The following is an 18,909-nucleotide window of genomic DNA, read 5'->3' on the forward strand; positions in this document are numbered from 1 at the left end:
TATTTGGCCGTATATTTCGTCCGGCCAAGTGAAATTTTCGGCCAAATGGCATTTTTTGCCAAACACTTTTTTCGGTTAAACGGCTTTTTTGGCCCAATGACGTACTCGGTCATATGACCTGTGATACTTTCGGCCGTATGACAGCCAAATGTCTAAACGACTTTTTCGGCCAAATGACATTTTCGGTGAAATGGTTATTTCTAAAAAAATCATCAATTCGGCTGAACCGTGTTTGGTCTAACAACTGTTTCGGCCAATTGGTCAATTTAGCCAAATCGTTTTCGGCTGGATGACTTCCGGTGGTATTTGGCTAAACGAACCTTCCCACCGCAAAATTTTTCGAAAATCCGTTAGATTCCTAAAATTATAATAGAGATATTATTCTGAATAGTGATTTTGTCAGAAATGTCAGCATAGCAATTGTATCTTTCCTAAATATACTTGAAGTCTAATCAAACTTTAGAGTTAATAAATAACATTGTCTGCTAGTATTTATTGACTATGGACAACGCTCGACAAACGTCTGAAAGTCGTTATTTCCCAAAACAATCAAATAAAATGTCTAACATAATAAATGGAAATGAGCCAGCTGCTCCAATATGCTAACTGAAGTGACGAGTCTGCTTCACAAAGAAATTAGCTGGATGAATAAATGAGCTTGCCGTAACAATCAATTTAATGATGAAAAAGTTGAATGGTCTCAAAATTGAACAGTGACTAAACAAACTGACTGGTCCAATGAGTTCTTCTTCTTATTGGCATTACATTCCCCACTGGGACATTGCCGCCTCGCAGCTCAGTATTCATTAAGCAATACTACAATTATTATTCGCGAGGTTTTTAAGCCAAGTTAACATTTTTGCATTCGTATATCATGAGTCTAACACGATGATACTTTTATACCCAGGAAAGTCGAGAAAATTTCCAACTCAAAAATTTCCTAGACCGGAGCGGGAATCGAACCGAGCTACCCAACCGAATATGACAACTGATATGTAAGCTAATTGATATTCTGATAAAAAAATGTTACACATATTCGATTCCCTGTCAAATACGTGTTTCACATATCCACATTCCTACTCCATAAAAAATAATGCAATCAAAGTAAAGTACACTGACCCCACAATCATGGGTCACACACTATTATGAGTCATTTCCATTTAACCAATGTGCAAAATGGAGTGACTAATTATTGTTACAAAGTGACCCATATATGTGGGGTCAGTGTACGACGTTGAACCGGATTCAGCTTTTTTCTCTGTTCAGCGTTCAGTTACTTTTGGCTGATCGCATGATACGCATGAGTCAACAACGTCGACGAAGTGCTCGGACGAGATGCAATCGAACCTAGCCGAAAAGCCTAGCTGCACTGGAAAACCCATGCCATCAATCCCTGACTAACGAAGAAGCACAAGCCTCAACCAACCAACCAACCAACATCTGATGATTCAGTGTGCTGTGTTGTTCGCCACTATTGGTACCGTTTTCGTTCGTCGTTGTTGATGTTGTTGAGCCTGCTTGGGAAACTGTTAAATCGTAATACAGCTACCGACTAACAGTAGTGGTTGTGTTGCTTCCTCGGGCTGTGTACTGTGTCAAGTTATCAACCCTTTTCCATCATGGATCCATCCCGTTTTGAGGTTTTATGTATAGGAAAGTCGGTTGACGGTGGCGGGCGGGCGAGGGAAAGATAGTTTTCGTTCCGTCAAGAGGTTGGTTGGTTGGTTGGTTGCATTCGATTTCTTCTTGCGCATCAGGTTCGTCGTCGCCGAACAAACGATTCGCTTCGGGAGGAGGAACTTCTTTCTTGTTTTGATGTGCTGAAGAACTGAAGAAACAGAGCGACTGAGTGGGGTGGAGAGACACCACACGCGCGCGCGCACATACAAGAGCTTTTCTCGGTGCGCATGGCGTCGCGCGCGCCTTGTAGATCGCACTCAGCGGCCGAAGCTCGCTACGTTTGCTCTGAGTGCTCGCGACGCGACTGGGTGCCCTCACTGCAAAGCGTTCCAAACTATACAAAAACGGTATCTTGACGATGAAGATCGGTGGCAGAGCCATGGCCTGGGTGCGAAGTGTGCTCCGCCGTCGAGGAGTGAGCGACAGCGCGAAAGTGCTTAGTAGCTGAGGCATATGGCGAACGCACGAGTGTGAGTGAGTGAGCAGAAGGGGCTTACGGCATACGAGCTGAAAACATATACAGTAAATGTAATAAAAACCAACCCAAGAAAGAAAGCTGGTGGAGAAATTTTCTATTTTCTCTTCTGGCCGCCGCTGTTGATCGCACAAAAGAAGTGCTGCTGCTGCCTTGGCTTTCAAGTGGAAAGAATTTGTAGAAATCCCCCCCGCCACGTCGCTTCGCATCGCGGGGTACTTTGGGGGCAACTGTTGGAAATGGGGCCTACAATGACGGGCAATTAATCAAATGAAGTTTTTAATAATATACGTTTTTTATATTGTTATTTATGCATAAACGTAGGTTATGGCTTTATCAGATATCTTCGATTAAACATTCATATTTCAATATTTAATTCAATACATTTGAAGCTGAATTCTATAACCATTTCAGAATTCGATTCAACTGGAAATCAAGATGACCACCGACATATGTCCGCACAGTCATCGACTACCCTTCCGACCACAGTAGTCCCTTACTGAGCTGAAACTGATAAGGCTCCCGCGAAGGGAGCCGGAGTGTATGACCTATGTAGTACCGCGGTTTCAGAAGAACATCGTTGTTTACAAGAGTGTAAATATGTCCACCTCAGGAATACATTCGTGTTGTCTAGCGTTGTTCGCAGTTGCTGACATGGAACAAGTGTTCTGTGTGCCCAACCGGCGCAGGCTGACACTGTCTTGAAAATCTAATCTCTAGGTGCAGAGCTCTGATGATGATGATGATGTTGATGTGGTGAGGGGAGAAATACCATCGTAAGCTATTTCGGTTATCAATCTCCATTGGCTTCGTTCATGAGCGATGGAGATGTGCCACCGACTGGGGAAGAACGGAGGGAACTCGAGCGACCACATGACTACAGGTTTATTCTAGCCAAATATGAAATCAAATACACCTTTTGCCTCGCCACCATTGATTGATCGCGCGCGGTCTACGCGGTCTACGTGAAGAGCAATATGGGGCATCTGGGCTGCGGGGTGGGGGCCGCACTGGACTGATAAGAGCCACAGATAAGATCCCTCGGGAGAGCCATTCCGACGGTGAATGAACAGCTCGCCCCTTGTTTTGTAAACTACCCGGTTGCTACTTTGTTGTGGTGTGGGTTCTGAGTTCTGCCGAATCGCAAGTTTTAGATCGACCATTAGTGCGGCGATAGTCGGCCTCGGCGGTGATTTGGAGGAATGACACAATTGCATCACCGAGCGAGCAGCCATGCGGCCCTCCCGTTGCGCTTTGGTTGGGTGGATGTGTGAGAGCGTTCCCTGAGCTGTATCAAAGTGCGGGGATCTTGTTATCAGATGGGTGTAATGAGGGGCTATAAAATGACTAAATAACTAGAACGCTTCAAACTGATTATTGCTAACGCTGCCAACTAATCACGTTTTGCTTTCAACAGGTTTAGTTCAGAAATTTGAGTATTCCCCTCTCCTACGAATTTCGAAGTAATAATTCAATCCGTTCTTATCACTCCTTATGATGACAAAATTGGGATTTTTTTAATACATAATAATTTATGTACTCAAAAATATAAAGCAGTTTATGGCTTGGTACTGCAAAATATATGAATGGTACTCGTTTTTGTTTGTAGTACAAGCTTCAAAAGCTTTGACAAACTGTTTTTTCAAAACTGATAATAATTTAAGACTGGTAATAAGCCAAAAAAATAATTATAAAAAATATAAGTCGCTAATTTCCGAGACTAAGAATCTGGCCGAGAAATGTGAAAAAAGGAGGGTGACAAAATTGGGTCGATAACGTGATAAATCCCAGGAAAGAAAAATCAGTGGCAGATAAAATCAGAGTAAATAAAGTAGAACAGAATTGTCAATCATTTAAAAAATTTATGTGAGAAGAAGATTTTGTTCAATAATTTAATCAATTGTTCCATTAAAAAATTTCTCTATTTCTTCACGTATGTACACCTTGGCACGCTTCGTGAGTTCGAATCTTGATACGGTTTTCAATTATTGATTATCCCGGCAACAATTTCAATAAGACGACACCATTACATTCTATTGCTGTCAAATCATTTGCGCTACGTGATTTGTTTTGTTCTTACATTGTGTATTTCTTCAGGATAACTGCAAATCTGTAACAATTTCATTTCATGTATTTCGGGGTACAGCATGGCTTTCTCGCTATCCTTAATTTATCTAATAGTAATTGGAATGTAAAACCAATGCTGTTTCCCATTGCTTGACCACATGAAGATCGAGCTATTGCCGGAAGATTATGTTTTGAACTAGAGCAGAACGAGGACATCTTCTGAATTCTTAAGTGAAGTACAATATTCATTGATGGCGAAAGGGTTTTGGGAAAGAATGCGATTCGTGCGAACCATCTTCCCATTTCGATTTGCAGACGTGAACGAGAATGCACAACAACTTTTGTATGAAGGCGCATTCGAATGTAAATAAGAATATGGGTGAGTAATTATCTCAAACTCCACAAAAAAGAAAATTTGTGTGCAAATTGTACTATGGGAAGAATAGAGGGAAAGAAACTTGTTATTCATGTTTAATTGAAACCATTATTATGGGAGCAATATACACTACAAAAAAAAATTTATAAGGTTTAAATTTATGACAATATTAAATAGGGATAACCAAGGATAATTACGTTTATTCTGCGTCTCAAACGGCTAGAGAATTGTCAATTTTGAAACGTCTTATGTGAGAGGGAGCGGATCATTTGGCATTTTTTGTCTTCATTAAATTAGTTCCTTGACTAAGTGGTGCTGAAAAAAAACCATTAAAAAAATTAACAGACATCCTTTCATAAAAAAAAACAGAATTACCATCTTCGATCAGAGGTCGTACAGACTGAACACTTAACACCTAGCATAACACAACGGAGAGGACATTTACACAACACCCAGTGGAGATTTTTTCGGATGCCATGCATGTGATGCCTTCTTTTAATGTAGGCGTTTGTTCTGAATAAGGTAATGGAAAGTGTGATCCCATCCCTAAAACTAAGCACTTGCCCGGATTAAGGCAATGACAGATGTGATCGCTTCTTTAAAAGTAGGCGCTTGCCTGGTTTAAAGCAATTGTTAAAGGGAATTAAAGTAGTTCTGCCGTTTCGTCCGTCCGTCCTTCCGAAAAATGTCTATAATCATTCTAAATTTGTCAGAACATTCCCTGAATCACTTTATCTTTGTGAAAAAATACATCGAATAGCCCTTTCTCTGTCATAGTTCCAAATTATGCCAATTGTCCGTTATGCCAAAAGACCCACTCTTTTGTTGGAGCGCAAAATGTCTGTTTTTACGCCAAATGGCCTTTTGCTAAATGACGTTATGCCAAATGACTGTATTTCAAATGAACCAGACCCCATATGAGATGGCTGTGTAATTCAAATGGGAGTTATGGTGCACTGCACGGACTGCTTTGTCTCTGTCTCGCTGCAAAGAAATTAGAAAACAACAAGGCCAGTAAACGTCCAAATTTATGAAGAACGCCACGAACCCTGGTAACGACTACAACGCAACGTCAGTCCACGTTTGGTTTCCAGATCAGACAGGTAAAGTTCCGTGGTTGGCTACTGCGGAACGATCTGGACCTTCATTTGTCTAGTGCTTGCGACTATTGATCACATATAACCCAAAAAAAAAAAATCAATCCATGGTCATTTAATACGAGCCGGTCGAAAACATGCAATGTTTCTTCCTTATTTTCTTCGATTTCTTCGTACCCTAAATGCAACTTCAAGCTGCAGCCGATGTATCCTAATTTGAGTTCTGCAAGTGCACAACCAAGAGCCTGGAAATAATGAAATTAATTTCATATTTTAAAACATATGGAAGACAAATCTATCCTCGAAAACTTGAACTCGATTTTTATAACATATTTTTATGTAAGCAGTTATGACAGATAATTACACTCCAATTCATGGCTACCAAGATATCATTCTTCAAATTCAGTTCACGGCATATGTCAAATTTCATTCACCTCTCGTTAATTCATGGCTAGCGTTAGAAGCTAGTATTCATTTTTTTTTTCACTCATTACAAATTCACAACTTTGACCATCAGCTGGCCTAGGCAAGGGTTTGGTTGTCTAAACAGAAGTACGACACTGCGTCCGTAATGCGCTTCTGCAGTGCTGATACATTGTGCCTTGCAACAAAATGACAACTTTCGTGATCATTTTCCAAGGCTCTCATAGATGGGAAAAATTTATCTGCAGTACAAATAGCACGGGCTATCGCAACATTCATCACCGTCATCAAATATCAAAGTAGCTTTTTTTTCAGGCGGTATTTTTTTCTTAAGTGACTATCCGGCGCTCATTTTCTGTTGTGATTAAAAATAAGCGAAGGAGTAGATTTTTTTATGAGCGCTACAGTCATGCTTCTTGAAAGACAATCCAGTGCCTACCCAGTGAGTGAGACTGTTTCACCCGCACCTGTATCAGACACTGGAAATAGTTCACTAGAAAAAATAAATAAAAAGAATAGGGAGTGAGTGCAGGTAATGGACCCCTTAAGGACGAAAATTTACTTCAATCGCTTCGCTAGAGTTAGACTCATGACATATTGCCATTCTGTAGCACCAGATGACAAATAACAGTTATCAGCAATGCGTTTCGTACATAAAACATGCTAAAACATTCATTTTTACTACTAAAATAAGTATTTTAAAATAATGTAGCCAGATTGCCTATTATGGTCACCCCGGGACCATAATACGCAACATAGAGTTTGTTTACATACGTGGTCCATTTGGAATGGAATGGAATGGAACATGGTCCCCCCATTTGATTTACATGTTCCATTTCCACATGTTCCTGTTGCCTATTATGGACCCCCCTTGTGTGCTAGTAATGGACCCTCTAACGTATTTACTTTTACAAATTAGTTAATATAACTTAATTTTAGTATCCCAAGCCAAAACAATTTCATGGAACAACTACCCTGATATGTGAAGCAACTTTATCCAATGGAAATTTGCAGGAAATCGTTGATTAAAGCGTTAACTTTTAGTTGTTGTTCAGGGGGTCCATTATACGCACGGGGTCCATTACTGGCACTCACTCCCTACACATAGGAATTCTGAAGAATTTCACGTTTGATAACGGAAGAAATTTCCTGGGAAATTAAAAAAAATTAATTCTGAAATTCGAAAGAATTTCTGGTAAGAATCAAAAAGAAACTCTCATCCAAACTTGAAATACTTTCTAGTGGAAAATCGGAACAATGTCCAGTGCAAACTCAAAAGAAGTTCCTGTGGAGATTTTTCGGGCGCATTTTCCGAAGAAATTTTGAATGAAACTCCAAAAACTTCGGAAGAATTGTTCGAAAAAAATCGGAAGAACCATTTCACGCAAGAGGTTGGAACATTCTTCTAAAGAATTTTGACAGATTTTTCCGTGGACATTTGGTAGAAACTCCCTTAGAAATTTGAATAAATTGCCCGTGGAAATTCGGGTAAGTTTCTCGTAGAAATGATGAACAAAATATGTTGTAATTATGGAAACAAAAAATTCGCTGCAAATTCGGACAATTGGAGTTCTTGATGAATATCCATTGGAATTTTGGATGCATTTCTGTAGGAAATTCGGATGAAATTTTGATAAATTTCAATAAAAAAAATTGAATTAATTTCTGTTGCACGCGCAGAATTTGGAATTCGCTCCATTTGGGAATTACAAACGCCCGAATGACATAAACCCGAATTCCATTCGTCTGAATAGACCAGATGCCCGAAAAGACCAAACACCCTTAAAGACCATTTGCCCGAATGAATCATGTGCCAGAACCAATCGTTTAGTCAAGTTGAGTTGCTCTTCGATTTGCATTTGTCCGGAATAAAGCAAATGGGAATGATTTTCTTTCTTCAATGGCACGCATGGTAATTTTCCGCTGAGCATGGAATCAAATAGCTTGTGCTTGAGCTCGATTGACTGCCCGTAATTGCTACTCCATTATGACCAGATCGACTGTTCTTGCTCACAGAACCAACAGATGTTTGCTTGGGCCTAGCACTCATCTTCAATTTACAAGACTGGTGATCTCATTTGTTAGATCACACTGGCGCCTGCCACGTCAGAATGCAAGTCAATGTAGCGAAGGGGAAGGAAATTATGATGCAATCACTCGCCCACTGCAAGCCGAATATACCTCTGCACTTGCCACGAGTTAGAGCGGAATATTATTGAAATTGTTTGGGTGATGTTGACGACGGGCAGAGGTTCGTCTTGGTTAACAAGTTGTCTAGCTAATTGTGATAGATGATAGCAATTGATGGAATTCTAATTTCAGCAGTTACTACTAGAATAGTCAACGGTATGGAAGTCCATTTCCTGTTCTAGCGTTTGCTGGAACATGAGAAATATAGAGAAAGAAACAAAGTAGGAGGAATGGGACGAGGTTGAACCCATGACCTTCTGCGTATGAGGCAAAAGTGATAGCCATATGATTACCAAGCTCGTCTTTCCGCTTAGCATAGAATCAAATAGCAGAAGAAGTCATTTACTCATCGCATTTTTGGACTAGTTGGTGTTTAAGAAAGAGAATTTATGGTATACGTCGTTAGGTATAATAGACGTCACTAAAGAACAGCCTAAGCCATAAAGAATGCAGAATTATGCTCTCATGTCTATCGGCATCATGCCGCTAAAGATCTATCTTGCTCAAAAGGCATTGGTCTAACAGTAGCTTTTACTTTGGATACTCATACTAAGCCTTTAAGGCTAATGAGTAGAAGTTACAAAAAAAGATAATTATTATTGGGATAAAAATTCCAATGCTTTAATGTTGGAGGTTTTATTCTAAGCTTTCATTCTTTTAACTATGGGCTGTTCTTTCAAGCTTTGCATATTAATATGCAAATTTGTGGTTCACCTGACAATAATTAATTCGAGATTTTTCCTTCTTTTAAACATATGGTGTTCTTTGCGAGTTGTATATTTATATCATCATTGGAATTTTCAGTGTAACAATTGCATTCCGAAATGTAGCCTTCTTTCAAATATAGGCTGTTCTTTTAAGTTATTTAGTCAAATCTACATTTTTATCAAGCTGATCATAGAATATATTATTTTTACGTACTTTCAACCTTGTGCCCCAGATATTTACTCTAATTACGATTTATTGTCTCTTCAACATTTTGTCCTTTTGTATTTTTGGCCTTTTGTCCTATCTCTCTTGGTTTTTTTCCTTAATCCGAGCAAATGCAAAATACGAAGAGAAAAAAAGCGATCATACATTTTTTGATTATGCTATGCAACTAAGCAATGAAATTTGGCCGAACAGATCATTTGGCTGAATAGTTAATTTGACCGAGAATGCCATTTGGTCGAAAAGGTCATTTGAAAAATGAGAAATGAGGTGTGAAAAGTGAGACGTCTCACTTCTCAGTTCCCATTCCTCATTTCTCACTCTAAATAGTGATAAGCGTGTGGTGAGTGGTGAGATGTCTCATCACTCACTTCGCGCTCCACACAGTGAGAAGTGGGAAATAGGTGGTGCGAAGTGAGACGTCTCACTTTTCACACCTCATTTCTCACTTTCCAACTGACCTACTCAGCCAAATGATCTGTTCGGCCAAATAACCTATTCGGCCAAATGTCCCAATTGGCCAAATGTTCTATTCCGCTAAATGACTTATTTGGTCAAATGACTTATTTGGTCAAATGTCCTATTCGGTCAAATGTCCTATTCGGTCAAATGACCTATTCGGTCAAATGACCTACTCAGTCAAATGACCTATTCGGTCAAATGACCTATTCGGTCAAATGACCTATTCGGTCAAATGACCTATTCGGTCAAATGACCTATTCGGTCAAATGACCTATTCGGTCAAATGACCTATTCGGTCAAATGACCTATTCGGTCAAATGAACTATTCGGTCAAATGAACTATTCGGTCAAAAGACCTATTCGGTCAAATGACCTATTCGGTCAAATGACCGATTCGGTCAAATGACCTATTCGGTCAAATGACCTATTCGGTCAAATGACCTATTTGGCCAAAAGTCCTATTTGGTCAGAAATCATATTTGGCCAAATGTCTTATTCGTCCAAATGACCTATTCGGTCAAATGACCTATTCGGTGAAATGACCTATTCGGTAAAATGACCTATTCGGTAAAATGACCCATTCGGTCAAATGACCTATTCGGTAAAAGGATCTATTCTATCAAAAGACCTATTCGGTTAAATGGCCTATTCGGTAAAACGACCTATTCGGTCAAATTACCTATTCGGTCAAATGACCTATTCGGTCAAATGGCCTATTCGGTAAAATGACCTATTAGGTCAAATGGCCTATTCGGTCAAATGACCTATTCGGTCAAATGGCCTATTCGGTAAAATGACCTATTAGGTCAAATGACCTATTCGGTCAAATGACCTATTCGGTCAAACGACCTATTCGGTTAAATGACCTAATCGGCCAAATGTCCTATTCGGCCAAAAGTCCTATTTGGTCAAAAATTATATTTGTCCAAATCAAGGGATTTGTTTCAAATGGGCGTAATTGATTTTGACCGTAGTTTTTGGAACAGCGATTGTGCGCTTCATTAAAACTATTTTCGTCAACCAATGTGCCTAGCAGAAAGAATGGATTCCAATCTATCTGGTAGTAACGTCAGTTGAACAAAATATGTTGAATAGAATGAGTATTAGCCGTTTCAAATTTCAAGGTCAGATTCAATTACGCCCACTTGAAAAAAGTTCCTAGAAATGTCCTTATTGGCCAAATGACGTTTTAGACCAAATTATTTATTCGGCCAAATGACCTATTCGGCTATGACCCTTTCGATCAAATGATTTTCGGCCCAATGGTCTGTTCGGCTAAACGGTCTATTTGGCCAAACAACTTTTGGCCTTGTAGCCTTCGGCCAAACGGTATTCGGCAAAACGGCGCTTCCCCTCTAACCTTACTATCTCACCTTTTAGCTTTGGCGGGGTATGTGCAACAAAAGACTTTCTAAAAGTGTTTCATTACCTAAGATTTGAAAAAAATAATTGGCCTTTCTTGTAGACATTTGCATTTACTCAATCGATTTTCAAGTTTTTTAAGAACAATTTTCTCAAAGGACCCACTTTTTTGACGCCTCTAACCATTTTTAACAATTATTGCCACATTTTGAGTCAACATTAGGCCAATTCCGACCGACCTTTCGACCGGTTACTCGTGCAGCACTTCACTTCAGCTTTTGTTTTTGATTTTGAAAACAGTTAGAAGCTTAAACAAATATGGGTTCGTTGGGAAAGTTGACTTTAGATGAGGCAAAAAAATTAACTGAGACAATAAAATAAGATACATTTTTTGATGAGAAAGACAACATTATAGGACGCACCTTCCTAACTGAGATATCCATTACTTTCTATCTCAATTAGAATCGTCATCTTTTTAAATAACAGGAAATCCCTACACGGAAAGAAAAAATGTTGGGATATCAATATGTTCAATTGTATTTCGAAAGAAAGGCAAATTTTGGTACTTTTGAGTTCTAAACCGTTTGAATCAAATGCATAATGTTTTTTCTTAGTTTAAAACAGCGATTTTAACAGTCGCCGGCGCACTCAGAACAAAGTTTGTGAAATAAACCTACTACCACAATTCATATTTCTTGCAACCCCTTGACAACATGAAATAATGAAACTGGCAGCGATCTGTCATGACAAAAAGTTTTCAAAAGATGATTTATGTCTACCAAAATTTATCCACATTTTTATTGCAATATAATGCAACGTTAATAATTTGTTTTAAAGGCATTTTTCTGGATATCAGTCAACTTATATTATATTAGTATAATAATCATATAAATAATGAGAGGTGCACATGATTTTGTAGATAGAGCCATAGATAAAACTTGATTTAATTGCAATGATGCTGAAGATGCCTGATGCGACTGAATTCCCGAATATTACTTGGAATCAATGGATCTTCTGGATGTACATAGACGCAGCAGTAAAGACAGTCTTCCGACAGCTAGCTGATCCAGGTTTTGTGATGGTAATCGGATTGCCAATTTCTGGTTCGTGAAAGGGCCTGAAGGGCTTAATAAAGCTTATGTCCCATGAAGAATCGGAAAATAACGTGTTCCCAACAAGAGGTAGGAGCTAATATTTGAAATGCTCAAAATAACGTCCAAAGGCAGTGTACAGCGTACCAAGCCCAAGTGAGTGTAGTTGATTGTACAGGCTCCAAACGTAATCTCACTATCGGCGGGGATATGGAAACCATATAACCAAGGTTTGGCGGTATGCGTCATCGGTCGAGGCAAGGAAGCTGAAAGAACAAACTGTATCCAGAATGAACATTTTCTTCAAAATCGACTATAGAGTACTGATCGGATGGTAACTGATCGATAAACAGATTAATATTGTGGGGATCAACTGTTTTTACTTTGTTCTAAACGATTCTCAAAAAGAGATGGATGTCTTACGGTTTTAGTATTTTTTTCAACAAACAAATTTTTAGAACAAATCTCGGTGATTCCATATGTTTTCACGAGAATTTAGACATCCCATGTTGATTGCGCGTTTGATCGTGTTTCTACTTGGAACACAAGTTGCGCGATCCTTTTTGCAGTCAATAAATGGATCATTAAAATCAATGTGTAAAACTGACACGATGACAACACTTGTCAGAGTGAGTCCTACCAACTAACAAATATTTCTTCCTGTAGTTTTTGTGGAGACACAGAGGTAAACACGGTCTTCAAACAGCCAAAACGCCATCTAACTGACTACTTACAAGGATATGGCCAGTGCCGTGCCTTGCACGCTGAGAATGTTTGAGCAATCCCAGTCAATCATTCAGTTTATTTTTTGTGCAATTTCACTAACACTGGTTAGAGGTGTGAGCCTCCGCGCCACGCTGCCAATTGGTCTTGGCGCTACACCGCCGCCGACGTTTTTGCATCGGCACATCGCTATTCAACGTATGGAATGCCCCCTATCTAGAATTTCTAACGCCGATCCAAACTTGAAGCAGTCTACCTTGTTTAAAGGCACTACAATGCAGGATTCAAAAATGAAAAAAAAAATCCTCAGAGTTTACCATTTAAATTCTGAAGAATCTTCTGTAAAAATTCCGAAAGATTTATCCGATGTAATTTATTTTAAAAAATTGAGAGGAAATTGCTGAGAATTTCCTGAGGAAATTCTAAAGAGTTTGCTGAAGAAATTGAAAACAATTCACAAAAAAATCAAAGACTTTCTCTAAGAAATTTAAAAATAGTTACCGAAGGGAAACTCCAACGGGCTTAACGAGGAAATTCCGAAGAACTTCTTGAGGAAGTTCCAAAGAGTTTTCCGATTTTTTGAAATTCAAAAGAGTAATTGAAGAAAATTTTGGAAAGTTTTCCAAGGAAATTAAAAAATCTACTACGGATAATCCAAAGAATTTTCCGTGGAAATTCAGGAAGACATTTATCTTGGGAATTGAAGAAAAAATAAATAAAAATGTCCTCTTGCATATATAAAAAAACAATAGTTATTAAAAACTAAATTATTTATTGCGGTGTTTCAAAAAGTCAAACACCAATTTTGGTCAACAATATTTAAAAGAATGCTGTTTCATCGAATGATACTTGGTTGGAAATACATTACGTCCAATAGACGATAGGTCGGATTTTTGGCCAACCTTGGTCTCGAATTATGGTTAGAAGCAGCCCTGGGAAAGTCGTGATCGTCATAAGACAGAGGGCAAAGCTCCTTTTCCTATTTCAGGCGACCAAATGAAGGAATCGTAGGTTCTTTGATTAATTTCGCAATTTCGCATTGAAGAATGTTGTGCTTTAGGTTAAAATTAAAATTTCTAAATTATTTTAATAGATATATGCGAAGAATAGTGACTAGTCGATAAACTAATCATACTTCCTTAATTCACCGGATTGAAAGTGCTAATAAACACAAAAACGTTATATTTTTGTAGTAAGCCATTCTTCCTTCGCGGTTCTATAGATATTGGAAGAAGCAGATATGTAAACATCGCGTGACATTTCTCATTGTAAATGAAAAATATCAGTACTGGTTTGAAATGAATTTAATACTCAACTAAATAGTGTATGACTATTAAGGGAAAGAAAGAGTATCCATGAATAGAAAAGAAAACCTGTGGTGCACTTTACTTTTGAATAAATTTGTCCATTCGACCGAACCGTCCCACAGCCTCCTATCGCAATGCGATGCCGGTTAAAGAATGGTGCTGTGACAAAGATTTTGTTTTCATATCGAATGTGAACGCATAGAACTTGCCTATTGTTTTGGTTTTCATTCTAAAATTTTGAACAAAATTTGTCTTGCAATGGTCTTTCTTTGCAATATTTTTTGTTTATCTGACTGTTTATCGAATATATGCTGTTTCTTGACCGCGGGAGGTGTGCTGGTCGGTGGGAGTTGTGCCAAAACATTATGGGAAGCTTGAAAGTATTAGGAAAAAATAGAGTCTATAGTCATAAGGTCATACCATTTTAGGCCAAGATAGGACAGAGACGACTTTAAAGTCTGCAGGTTGTTTGACAAAGTGTCCACAATATGAAGAATCGGTGCGGACGGGTATGTTGGAGTTACTCGATTCTTCCACTTTTGAACAAAAAGTTTATTGATCGCCCATCTATTGCGGGCATTGTATCGTCGGATACACAGTGACCTGCATAATAATAGCCCAGTTGTCATATTATATACAAAATGGTTCACTTTTGAGCTATAGATCTCCGTTGCTCTTGAACCAATTTTGCTGAAAATTCGACCCGAGTTAAGATAAAACCTAAATTTTACCATACCTAAGTTTCGACCATATTGATTCACTGGGTGAAAAAATATTACCAAAACGATCTCTTTGGAATTTATCCAAATGAGTTTAAATCTACGAGTTGTAGACTGATGACACGCGTATTTTGGTATTACAAAAAAAGTTTGTTGAAGAAACCTTTGTACTTAGAGTTCTAGATATTTTTTTGTCAAGAAACTCATTTTAGTTTTACCGCAATTGTTTTCTACCCTGAAAAACAATATGGACAAAACTTAGGCATGGTAAAATTCAAGTTATATCTGAGCTCTGCTCAAATTTTCAGCAAAATCGGTCCGCTGGCAACCGAGATCTAGAGCTGACGATTTGGTATGAAAAACGGCACGTGGGCACTTTATTATGCCGCGCACAGCTCAAATTTAGAACGGCCTGAAATATCTGCCTATAATCGGATATCAGTCCCATCTTTGCTGCATTTTCTATTCATATGGTATACATAAGCAGCAAAAATCAATTATAAATTGCACTGCCGTACAATGAAGTCTTCATGGATATTTGAATCAATGACGTACCTATGTGAACAAAAAATTATGTATCTAGTCCTGAAAAAAGTAGAGTTGAAAAAAAATAAATTAACAATTTTCGTTGTCCTTGTACTAACAAAATATCACAAGTCAGTCGAAAAGCCACTTGTTGCGGTTTGATAGAACTCCGACCAAATATTCCTGAAAAATTTAATACTTCATTTTGCAAACAATTGTCATCATTCACAAACCCTGAAAAGAAAACACAAAACCATTCTCAAAGATCTACTTACAGCAATATCTGATCGACTGGCAGTTGTTGCCGGTTGGGGTCCCCGGTGGCTGATTCGGTGCGTTGTTCATATTGTTGCTGCTGGGTCCGTTGCTGGTGGTGACCAACATGCCGTTGCCGTTGTTGCTGCCGTTGGTCAAATTGGTGGCCACTTGCACTAAACTGTTCGCGATATGTCCACTGCCACCGCCGCCACCGACAATGCTGTTTCCGATACTGTTCCCGATGCTATTCCCAATACTATTGACCATAGTATTGCCACTTGCCTTCATCGGTTGGCTCATTATTGCGTGCATATGCGAGCTTGCGAAGAATTTTCACCCCCTCTGAAACGGATTTTCTCGGTTGGAAAAGTTCAGTTTAGTCACCAGGAAACACCTTCAAACAACTTGTTCACCACTCATACAATCCGGCTTGGGCGGAGGGAGCGAGGGCAGAGAACACACGACAGTGTCCTAATTTTTCCCGATTTTATTATATCTCTTTCACTGTTGATGGTTGCGTTTCGCTCTTGAGCTTACGGTTATTTTCTTTTCCTTCTCCGCCGTCTTTTCGCTTCGCTTCACTCTTCTAGGTTCACTTCACTATGGAGACCAGCGCACAAATCTTAGCTGCTGCCAGTCTACCGTTTTCTGCGTCTTCTGCGGATGATGAAGACGATGATGATTGGTAGGAAAGATCGAGCGCGCTCTGTCCGCGCAGAACACAACGAACGCACAGATGAAGAAGTGACACAGAAAATAAGAATTCGTTTATAACTGTTTTAGATCTGTTAGGCCTCCACGCGAGACTGGTCTCTTTTCCTGGATTGTGGTTATCTGGCGCGGATTTATAAGTTGGTGATTCTAACTCGTTAACTGGATGGGCACTGTTTCTTTTATGCGATTGAACTCTTCTCACTTTAAAGACCCACTAAGCCAATCGTTGGCGACACTAAATTTAACAAGCCCATTTTTGCTGCAATACACATTTCTGGACGTTCACAATTTATTCTTCTCCGAAAATCCACTTTTGTCATACAAACATTCGAATCTATTCGGTCTGTTAAATTCTAATTCTTCACGATTACTTTTGTACTTTCCGTTTAGTGTAGTCGTTGGGATTTCTCACTGGAATCAATCCGTTGACCTAATTAGGAAGAACAAATTGCACTGGTTATTGTTTTCTGTAGAACAATTTAAAACTTCTAGAAAGCTTCTGGTTATCCGTTTGCACTCCAAGAATCAATCCATACGCACGCACGAAATACTTGAATCTACCGAAGGAGCACGCGTAACATGCGCGTGAACTCACACGGGGCTAGCGAGATAGTGACGAGCTAGCAGAGACTCCAAGAGGGTCCACCGACAAAAGAAGGCCCGTCTTCGCCGTGGACTCGAGTTCGGCTTTCGCTGGTTGGAACTTCTATGGGAGGAGGAGACACGGTGAAAAGACTTTCTTCTTTCCTCGGCGCGGGTACGATCTAATCTGATTGGTGATTCTGCTTTCTAGCTGCCAACAGGTCCCCCAAGAAACCACGCGCACAGTCGTCGTCGTCGTCGTCAATCCATAGGACGGGCACTCACCGAAAGAGAGTACCAAAACACAGCAGAAGAAAATCCCACCGCATCGTGCGCGACGCGGTGAGGGTCTTCCACTCTTGCTGGTCTTGACGGGGGTTACTCACTTGGTAGCAACGGAACGTGCGCGCGGCGCACGAACGAACCATGATGGAGCTAGAAAGCTCGAATTCCTCCGAAAAGAAAAGTTTCTCAACAGCGCGCAGCCGTGTTTTGATTGTTGTTCATGCTCAATGAGCTAGACTTACTAAGGTGACGCAGACCAGTATATGTGTATGTAGTAGTAATCAAAAATGTTGTGACGTCACCACTTGCGTACGGTAAGAAGTTTATATGGGAAATACAATAAAATACGAGATTTCTTTGAAATACGGCGAATTTTTGCCATGAATTTATTAGAAAATAATAAAATCGAACTTTTAGGGTAATTTGCCAAATGTTGAACAGCTGAATTTAGCTCGATGCTGAACACCATTGTATTTTTTTAAACAAGAATTTCAGCTGTAAAACTGTAATCGATTTTTCTCAATTCTTTTTCTTATTATTGATAAGAGCATTGTTCACGTACTTCGGTATTATTGTAAAACTGTGTTTAGCGTGCCCTTGTACGCAAAAGAAAACCGCAATATGTAAAAGGTGCTTAATTTAATTTATTTCGTTTAGAAATTGGATGTTCTCATGTGATATATCATTCTTTAATAAATTCTTATAGCCTGTTCAGATTGCGAGCTTCATAACTGGATATCATACCGAATAAAAATAAAACGTTTGAACTTTGACATCAAGATACTAATTTATCAAGCTTGTGACCTAAACAGGCTCTTCCGAATAAATTTACTATTTGGTTAAAATATATGTATTTTTCTCTCGTTATTACACAAATACACACTCACACGCACGCACACACACACAGCAATATACTTATACAAACATTAATTTCTAAAATGCTTCAATTTCCTCTCATTCTTTCTCGTTACAGCACTTTTACTTTCATTCAATGTGGTTTTCTTGACCTTATTCTTTTTTGCATTTTTGAACTTCTGGATTTTTTTCTCTCTGACTTGTTTCTGCAAATGTCGGATCCTGATAGCAATTCGTTTTCGAGTGTAACTTTTGATCACATGTTCGGGTAAGTTAGGAAATTTTTGTTTAAGCTTTCTCATAGTTCTGCTGAATACATTACATTTGTTTCGAAAGCCAATATCCTTCGATTCTTCACCAGTATTGTGCATCCAATTAAAACAGGAATCTAATTGATCACCTATGTCAAGCCATTCTTCAGAAGGTTGAACTAAACCTCCATAGGAAAGATCCTGGACATAGTTTTCTTTGTTCATATCGGCATCTTGTGTATCTTCCAAGTGATAGGTATAACAACCCAAGCCGAGGCCTTCATTGAGATGAGGTCTAGCCATATATCCCATAACATATTCAAAGCCATCAGCTTCTTCTAACTCTTTGTCCTTTTTTTGGTAGGTCCATGGTTCGTCGTCTTCATCGTCACTGTTGTTCGGTGGAATAACAATTTCTTCACCCTTGTCCGCGCTTGGAACCACTTTTGCTTTGCGAAATACCTTGGTTATCAAATAATCCTCTTCAATTAAAACTTGCTGCGCATTTTGATGCTTCTTTAATTGATGCGATAAACC

At 39.1% G+C, this 18,909-nt stretch overlaps 1 protein-coding gene across 4 annotated transcripts in view; it reads right to left on the bottom strand.

The window, feature by feature from the left end:
• The window catches only part of LOC134204809 (probable serine/threonine-protein kinase DDB_G0267686), a 333,973-nt gene that overhangs the window by 182,230 nt on the left and 132,834 nt on the right, over window positions 1-18,909 (bottom strand). For 3 of the 4 annotated variants that reach the window (XM_062679623.1, XM_062679615.1, XM_062679610.1), the window contains exon 2: window positions 15,703-16,829. In XM_062679623.1, coding sequence (XP_062535607.1) covers window positions 15,703-15,997 — 295 coding nt within the window. In that variant the 5' untranslated portion in view covers window positions 15,998-16,829. Of the gene's footprint in view, window positions 1-15,702; window positions 17,165-18,909 lie in introns of those variants that run through there. The other variant, XM_062679605.1, reaches the window with a different exon arrangement.

The sequence above is a fragment of the Armigeres subalbatus genome, chromosome 1 (assembly GCF_024139115.2).
Source record: "Armigeres subalbatus isolate Guangzhou_Male chromosome 1, GZ_Asu_2, whole genome shotgun sequence".
Classification (NCBI taxonomy): Eukaryota; Metazoa; Arthropoda; class Insecta; order Diptera; family Culicidae; genus Armigeres; species Armigeres subalbatus.